The 9,819-nt window shown below is 35.7% G+C and overlaps 1 protein-coding gene across 1 annotated transcript; it reads left to right on the top strand.

Annotated features, from left to right (window-relative positions):
* The first annotated feature begins 2,643 nt into the window (after positions 1-2,643).
* On the top strand, positions 2,644-9,569 carry LOC139737437 (uncharacterized). The gene is made up of 7 exons (XM_071648113.1): positions 2,644-2,671; positions 3,577-3,749; positions 4,889-4,994; positions 5,449-5,658; positions 7,614-7,714; positions 8,458-8,628; positions 9,516-9,569. Exons 1-7 carry the CDS (start codon positions 2,644-2,646, stop codon positions 9,567-9,569), a joined length of 843 nt encoding a protein of 280 aa, XP_071504214.1.
* Positions 9,570-9,819: the final 250 nt, after the last annotated feature.

Consider the following 9,819-nt stretch of genomic DNA (forward strand, 5'->3'; position numbering starts at 1 on the left):
TTTTTATTTCTCTCTTGTTTCGATGCTTTATTACGATTGCGTATTTTGCCAAATCATAATAGTCTTATTGTGGTGTTTATTTGCCTAAGACTTTGCCATATTTCAATTACTTTGCCTAAGAAGGAATCAAAACTTCTACCACAGTGTACAAATATAAGACATGATATATAATACAATTTTTATAGAGGTCTAACATGGAACAACTGCATTTGATTTACTTAATTAGGACTGAACATCCATGATTTTAATGTACATCACACATTGCAATACATCAAGAGTTGATACTAAAGCATCGATGGAAGCAAAAACTTATCACACAACATGCTTGTCTGAAAATATGCTAGCTATTCTTATTTTTTTTGTTCAACCTGGAACTGTTTCCAATTTAAAGATGTAGTTGTTACAATGCGTGACTATCAAATTCCTGTCAAAATGTATTGTTCTGGTAACGTATTAACACTCGAACAGATTTGATGATTTCAAATGGAAGGCCAGGCATACGGAATGACGCGTTGATGTTTGATTGATGCCAGGTTTTCGCAAATTTGACAACCGAAATACAAACTAATAGCTACATTGTTGCTCTTTCCATGTAGAATTTGGAAATTTGGACCATGAAATGTACAGTATTAGAATCGTTTTATTCCTGAACTTTTGTGCTGGCTTTATAAACAAATAACGTAATTTTGACTTGGTGTCCTTTATTACACATCCCATGCATGTCGGTTGATACGACATTGCTTTCATAGCCTACAATGTACAAAGGCCTTAATAATTTTGTTATTCAAATGTATCATTTCATGACATTTCCATTTTTTAGCCTATGGCAAACGGGGTGTGTAGATTCTGTAGTTGCTTGAATTCAGATTTTGTTTTCCATCATTAATCTTGTACAATGATAATAAAATCTAACACACACAAAATAATGCGAATAGGATACAATTTTACCAAATGTTCCCATTTTGATAGAATGAAGAAACAAGAATTCAATTTGGTATACTTTGCATTGGCAGTTTAAAAATCATAGAGGATAAATCACAAATTATAACATATTTTGTAAATAAAAATTGCTAATAAATAAAGCGCTCAAAGAGAAAAGTGCTTTACTCTCCTTTGTGAAACACTGAAAACATATAGCAGCAATTATGATACAATATTCAGCACCAAACCACACAAATTTCGCTTCAGGTTTTTCTTTCTTTCTAAAAACCTCGCATATTTAAGTTTTCAAGTCTTGATAATTGGTGTACACTTTCATTTTGGATTCTTCGTTGGAAACGAAAATGGTATTTTATGAAATAACAAATGTTAAAGATATCCATTTTCTCTAATTTGAACCTGAATCAGCTGACTCCTTTATTCATTTTTGATAAGCAAACTGATGGGGAGCTGCCTCCTCTTGTCTTAAAGCCTTTTAACACTGCGACTTTAAAGAGTATTACCTCTTGCCAGAAGTTACAACATGCCGTCCTGCCATCGGGTATATACCAGCGAAATTTTTATTGAGGCTTTTAATACGATATCAAACATGGTACCTGACGATTCATGATACGGAAGTCGGATTCATCATGTACAATAATTCTTTTTCCATTAACAATTTAAAGACTATAATGGCATAAGTTTTTATGTCTTCGTGTACATGATATGTTTGTGGCGTTTCTGTCTTGCAGTGAAAGTCAAATATCAGTTATGCCTTGCGAAATGGCCTGAACCGTTTGGTCTTTAAAGACTTCCCAACGTCACCGTAGATGAACTGCACGAGATCAGAGAGAGAGGAAAAAGCAGGTGCCTACTGGCATTATTGTAGAAATGGCAAAACTACAGATTGGCTTGTAGTTAATGTTAAGTGCGATCTATTTTTTTCTCTTGTTACTGTTATGCATGGCAGATTATATTTCATTACTACTGCTTTTCGTGATTTAAACATTATGATATCGTATAATGAAATATGATATGATATGAAACATGATACACGGTATGATGGCAAAGAATTGCCGAAGGCTGCTGGTATTGGTATTTCAGATATTAAAGAAAAGTTTGCTGCCCTCTTCTGAATCTTGAATTAGTGCGTTTCAATTTTCTGACGTATACAGGAGGGTCCTTCAACCCATTTTCAAATCAAAGTTTTGGTTTGCTTTGTTTTATTGGCTCACTCATATACCCACCTCCTTCACAAACATATCTTTTTGAAAGGACAAAACAATTTGAAAGGTTGATACCGAAAGTTCTTCGAATAACTTTTATTACGCTGTAAAATTGGTGGCTTTGAAAGGTTCCCTATAATACTTTGAAAAGAAAATAACACAATAACGATAATAACTGTTAAAAAAAGATAAAGTGTAAACTAAGAATTATATTTCACGTTTTTTAATCCAATAGAAAAAAAATGCTGCAAAAAAAGACCTACGTTTCCCCAAATATGAGCGCATTTCTCAAAACACAAATGTGTCGTAATATCCAACCTTCTACTCATTTTCCCAATTTAAGTCATCCGCGGAGAGCAGATCATCGTCGTAAAATTCTGGAGATTGAAAGTTCGTCAGGGACAAGAAACGCACAACAGAGGCGATTCAGTGGATGTTTTCCAGTCATAAGGCGTGATCCAAATCGCTTGAGCTGTTAGGAAAGGAAAAGAGAAGAAAGATGTCAACTAAAGGCCAAGATGTCCAAGGTAATTGTTGTTATTTGTTTTATTTCCTATTTGGTCGCTTACCTTTTTTCCAAATCATCAAAAGGAATCAAACAGGAAAGCAAATATGTTTTCCAGTTTTTAAAAGTGAATTCCGAAACAGTTTTTTTTTTAAAGAAGTGCAATAAATTTTACAGGCTCAACATGCTCAATAGTCAAAATTTTATCAATATCGGATAAAAATTCAGGTAGTTTATATGGAATGTGAAGTTCCGCTTATTTCCTAAAGACTGTTCTTGAACTGTCAATGCGAATATGCAAATTAGTGAGTTGATGTCATCACGTTACAACTTGGCATATGGTTTGTACACAAAAACTTGAAACTTTCAGCTTATTCTCTGAAATGCATGCAGGCATGCCCAAGTCACAAACCCCAATATATCTGACTGATCATTATTTTGAAGGTATAGTAAGCCATTCAGGAATTACTTTGTGTTTTGAACTTCAATACCGGCAAAAATTTAATTTCCGATAATTTTGATAAAAACGTGTGAGGTGATAAGAGCATTAGCTCACTCATTCATATCAACTATACTAGCAAAGCTTCATAACTTCCCTAATTCTTGTCCGATTTTTATCAAATTTTCACTGCCTTCTAACATGTCTAATAAGCTTTCACTCTTTTTTATCAGGTAACATATAACTGATCTGGAAAACCTTCCCTTAAGTAGTCTTTTTGAAATGTCTTCCTTACATTTGATCTCATGGTCACGGGTCCAAACAAGAATCTCTGCACAGTTTCAATGATACTGGATAGTAACATTGCTTTCCTATTCAAGTTTCAGTTTGTCTTTAAAATCTTAGAAAACAAATAATGAAGAATTTTTGTTTAAGAACGAATCAGCTTGTAATGTGGTTTATCATGGCTTTTTATTTATGTTATGTAGAAACACCAATTGAATTCTTGATGGAATTCTTGAAGCAGCTGAGCAAGGAGGCTGCCATGCTCGACAACTTGCCCGACTCCATGCGCACGTTAATTGACCAGTCGCGGGAGCTGACATGCGGCCTCCACTATTACCCCTCCCAGATGAGTACTCACATTAGCCCCGCCGCCAAGGTACGTTACATCTTAAACTTGCCCCAGTAGCCCAGCGGGTGTTATGCGCATGTTGCATACAAGCTTGCTGGGGATTCCATCTCTTGTTTAGTAAATAAACTATTGAATTGAACTGAATTGAATTGAATTGAATTGAATTGAATTGAACTGAATTGAATTGAATTGAATTGAATTGAATTGAATTGAATTGAATTGAAATGAAATGAAATGAAATGAATTTATTTGAATTGAATTGAATCGAATGGAATGGAATTGAATTGAATTGAATAGTGAGAGATGAGGGCTTTATGGTCTCATGATTATCATATTGAAGTTGACGAGAAAGTTTATGAATTTTTCCCTCCCCCCCCCCCTTTAAAAACAAAATCGGTTTTTAATGTATTATTTTAAAGCCTGTAAAGCTTACATAAGTAACCTCATGGCAATCCAAAAACACATCAGTATTACACATACTATAACATATTACAAATGATATACACACATCCCATTATCAATCATATTGTAAAGGCCAACATGGTTATATGCTGATAGATATTGTGAAAGAGTAGGCCTTTATCATTTTGATATACTCTGGGCACACAAGACATCTGTGCTTTTGGTACTTTTGATAACTAACATGGTGTCCTACTCGACGTTGATATCATGTAACAAACGAAGGCACATTGAGATTCAAAATGTTTTTATCTCTCTGTTTCTTTAGCATACAAAGTTAGCTGAAAAAGCATTTCAGCTTTGACTTACACTTATACGCTAGCATGTGTACAATGCGGGAAAGGACTCATGTTCAGGATAGGGGGTTCAGAAATTGCAAATGATGAATCTCAATTCTGTCTGAAACTGATTTTGATCCAGGCGACTCATGCGCGTTTATAACGAAGACTTCGGAACCAGCAGTTTTCTTTCGTATTCGAAATTTTGCTGTATCAGAACCAAGTCAAGTAGGCCTGTATATAAAATTTTGGGTCGTGAATTAATTTTGTATTTCGTTGTATCCAAATGTCGTTAACCATGTTAATTATAACCGAAGGGCAATGTATTTCAATTGTTTGATTGCTACGAATTACAGTCATGACGGTGTAAAGTGAATATGTGTGCAAAAAATTATCTTCTTCATCTCTTCTTTTTGTACGTCATGACAGCTTTTAGCAAAGAAGACGGAAGAAATCGATTATGCAGGTCTTTACGAGAAAGGGTTGACTGGCAATTTCAAATTCTTCAAGGAAATGTCCTCAGATGTCTTACAAGGTGAGTTCGGCCTCATTATGATAATCATCACCATACACTTTTGCATTTGCTATCCTCTTTCAATCAGTTCTTATTCTGATTTTGCATAGTCGTTACTGTACATAGAGGATTATGTACTCAAAGACTTACTTTCTTGCACTGGTAGAGCCTGCACGAAGTTTGAAATGTCCAGTACTTGCATACGACTTGTATACGACTTTGTAGAATTATGAATATGCATACCAAATATGTATTCATTCATTAATATTCATTCATTAATTTGAATGAAGTGTAGACGCAATGTAGATTTCCATCAAACCGATATGAAAACAAATATTTCTTACAAATTACGGTTCTCGTACAAAGAGTGTTTGTAGTTGATTAGGCCTACGTCCATATTTTTCATTTCTACTCATTTGTAACTGGCTATAATGGGATGGCGAAATTCAAAGTTTCTGTTTTGTGCATGTTTCAGCGTGTAACCTCAAGATGCTTGTCAGAATGTGCGGTGCCAAGCGAGTACTGGAGATCGGTACATTCACTGGATTTGCCGCACTCAACATGGCGGAGGCGTTGCCAAGAGACGGAATTGTTGTGACAGTGGAAAAGATGGGATTCTTCGCCAGATACTCGCGCGAATTTTTGGAAACCACGGCCGTAAAGGACAAAATTGAGGTCCGGCATAGTGAGTGCACTACGTAGCCTTTCCTTGAATTCGTATACGTTTTGACCCATTCATTTACATGTCACACATGCATGTTCACATGCATGTTTTTTTTTTCATTTCCAATTAATATACACAGGTAATACACTTCAAATGATTACTTAACTTGGAACATATTCAATTGTGTTGCTCCATCCGATGTTATTTCTTCTAATACTATTTTGTCATTTTTTTGTTTGTTTGTATTTCTTTTCTTATGATATCTATCTTTTTCATGTTTCTGAATTGAGCAAGGCTTGGGTAATATACGATCTCGAAAGGATTCAGGGGAAAACCATGTTCAGAGTGTCATATACATATAGTGTCTTACAAAACTTGCTATCACAAATTAAAGACACTTTGAAACGAGCTATACACCTCAAAACTAAATTTCATTCATAATTTTAAAATGAAAATAATACGGTTCTTTTTTATTTTCCTTGTGGCATAATTACTTTATTAATTTGATGTAATGAAATAAACATATAAGGAGATTTTCTCACCCAATTTAATGATTTGACTACTTTATGCCAATTTGTTCACACAGCATCAATTTAACTAAAATGAGTAGATATCACTTTGATAGGTAGATAGATACTTTGAATTTCTATTCGGTAGGTAAGTTAAGAGAAAAAAAAACTTAATTTGTCACTTCTGTTAGCTATCTCACAGATGAGGTGTTGGCGTTTGTATATCAAAAATTGTTTTATATTCATTATCTATTCATGTCTTTCTTACTGTTTCTTTGTCTCCACCCCCCCCCTTCCCATTTCATTAAAGTTTCGTATCATCGATTGCTAAAGGGTCAAGCTTATAGCTTATTATTGGCGACCGTTCTGTATGGTCATTCATAACACATGTGCTGTAATTATGTCACAGATGCACGTATGTGGAATGAAAATTGTTGAAATAGTTACAGTGGGTATCATATATGTTGAACATTATATGCTTGATTTTATCAATAAAAAAGAATTGCAAATGACGCCATACAGAAAATAAATATCTCAAATCAGATCAAATCAAATAAATTAGCCGTATACATTCTCTTAAATTTATGATAGAAAATATAGTTTTGATAAACTGTCGGTGTGAATGTAGATAAGAACAATATGCAAACAGAAAATAAATCGTTAATTATAAAAGTGTGTCATTGCATAAATGATTTCTTATCAATATAATCATGTCTAAAGTAGACACCATACATGTTGTATAGGAGCTCAGTCCGTTTGTAGCGAACCTTGCTTTAGTTTCGGATTTACGACCTTTCACACAAAGTCTTTCAGATTGCCATGAGCAATATGACAACCTGTGTTGGGGAAGTTTTGTTAATGGTTTTGGTGTGTGTGCAAAGATGAAGAACATGGATTATTTGGTGTACTCGATGAAACTCTCGTGTTCGGGAAGAAAAATTACAACGGACATGAAGAACAAGCTATAGAATTTTTTTATCGTCAGTGCTAACCATATGCCTGTGTGACGTAACATAGGGCAATGACGTCATCAGCTAAAAACTCTTCTATTGGTTTACGTACTTACAGTACCGTAAAATGATATCCTATTGGAAGGATAAAACGGATGTACTTTTCTCTTCTTAATTATGCTCTGATTTGAAACATGAAAGTTTAGTGAAGCTTTGTGGCAAGGTTTAGGAAAGGGTGTGCCATGATGCCGCTCTCACCCCGTATAACATGTGATTACAGTGATTGTGATGTCACTTTTAAGGAGGGGAACTTCTTTAGAATTCTCTTAGATCCTCATTTCATGTTTCCTTATATGTCACAACGCCACCTTCCTTTTCGATAGATTTTACTCTCGCTGTTGAAGTCATCTAGTACTGTGTGATGTTTCAGAACATTGACGATACCTCAATAATTGTGATGGGCCTATGTGTCTCAAAAATGTGACATAATTATTTTGTTCTCTGAAATTACCAACAGGCTGCGCCATCGACGAATTGAACGCTTGTGCTCAGAAAGGGGAACAGTTCGACTTCATTTTCGTCGATGCCATCAAGACGCAGTACAAAGACTACCTTGCGGTAAGTGGAATGACAATAATAATGACAAAGAAATCTCCGATAACAATTATTACAAATAGGCGTTTGTACTCACGCAAGATCAACGATTACAGTAAAAGTGGAATTTTTTTGCGGTGTGGAAATTTTCACGCATTTCGCGCAACCAGAGAAGCTAGCACGAAAATGAAAGCACCTGAATATTTTTTGCATGCCCTAGTCCCAGTAAACGTCCTGCTTCCGCGGAATTGAAAACACTAAAAATTCATCTTACCCGGCCGAGCGCGAAATACTTGCTGGAAAATATCCACTTTTACAGATACCAGAGTCTCTTCAAAGTAGGCCTTTATCTGTGCGCACCGGGGAAAAATAAACAACAAAACGGGCCACCGAAAAGAAAAATGTAATAGTATCGAGCCTTGGCGTATGTATACACATATGGTTGTTTGTTTTATGTGTGTGTGTGTCTGTATTTGTTTTGTGTTGTGTTTTTTTTACTCTGTTAGTAGTCCCGGATGAAGTACACGTAGCTATATGAGTTGATCAACCTACAAGTCCTTCGAAATTTAGATTTTCGCAGGTATCTACAGTATCTGCAGAAATTACCCTTGTGTAGCATTCATTGCGTATTTATCTTGAGAGATCTGAATGTATTTGTTGCCACCTTGTGCATGTCATATATTTTGGTCCCACAATGGCTTAAATCCTTGCGAACTATGAAACTAAACTAAACTAAAACTTAACTAAATTATTGCTGTCTTTCTCAGCTTATTCTCGACAACAATATTCTGGCGCCAAAGGGTACCTTGGTTTTCGACAACACCATCTACAAGGGCACGGCATACATGAAGAAATTCCCGAACGAACTCTTCGCCCGGGGAGGGCCAGTGGTCCACGCGTTCAATCAAGCCGTTATGGACGATTCCCGCATTGATCAAGTAAGTCTTCATTGTGGTTCCTCTTCCGGTGTCAAGTAAAAATGTCACCGGGGAAGAAGATGTAACGGTAAAATGTCAAGAGTTGAAATATAACGGGTAAAAAATGTCAGGAGTTCATGATATATAAAAGGTAAAAATGCAAAGGTATAAAATATGAACGGTAAAATGTATAAGGTGGTATATGTCAGTGTTGAAGTATGTCTTGGGGTAACTATAACGTCCGGAGGAAAAATTTGTTGAGAAAATATCAAGTACAAACATATCTGGTAAAATAGCCAGAGGCTAAAATATCTGCGCTGACTGTCGGGGGAGGGGGGGGGGGGAGGGGGGAGGGGGAGGGGGAATTGTCAGTGGAAAAACAAAATGTAAATGGTGGAAATGTAGCAGGCAAGAATGTCTGGGGAAGTCAATGGAAAGAAGTCAGGGGATATAGATATAGAATCTGGAGGAAAATTAAAGAGGCTGGATGACAGAAGTAGATGTGCCAGAATTAAACATAAATAACGCTGAAACAAAAAGTATACAGTGGTATACAGAGCATGAAACGCTGTTCATAGTGAAAACTCTTTACACAAAAAATACCCCATTGATTAAAACGTCTCTTCACCGGTGAGTATAGTTTAAAAGACGGTTGAACTGGAAGGCAAACATTTCCCCCTGAATTATTCAAACTTGATATTATTTCAGTATTTCTTCTTTTTTAAAATGAATGAATAAAAAATTAATAAATATAGGATCTCCTCCATCGCCATCATGACCAGGCAGAAATGCATCGCACTGAATCACAGCAGCTAAAACACTCTTATATTTTCAAAGCAGACCTGTGGCTTTTTTTTTGTGAAAAAATGAAGAAACTAATTAATAATATTTCCTGGTCGTTTGAACAGGTTCTGCTACCTATAAGGGACGGTGTGACAATCATCCGCCGAGTCAATGAATGAAGAGAAGGAATGAGACATCTCGTGTGCTGTACTTGTAAAAACGCGAAGAATGGGAGCATTATCTGGATTCTTGGTAACAGATGTCAACTTCACTCAACCGTTGCGCAAAAGCAGATATTACAATGTACAGCAAGGTGCAGTTCCTTTCCCACTCGCCATATGTTTTGTTTTGAAAAGTGCCCATCCATTTATGTCGCAATGTGGTAAACTTGTCTTATCTTTTTTTTTCTCATGAAAAATATGAAAACAT

The sequence above is a fragment of the Diadema antillarum genome, unplaced genomic scaffold, assembly GCF_040938485.1.
Source record: "Diadema antillarum isolate AM-2024a unplaced genomic scaffold, OU_Dant_1.0 seq00000693_RagTag, whole genome shotgun sequence".
In the NCBI taxonomy this organism is placed as follows: Eukaryota; Metazoa; Echinodermata; class Echinoidea; order Diadematoida; family Diadematidae; genus Diadema; species Diadema antillarum.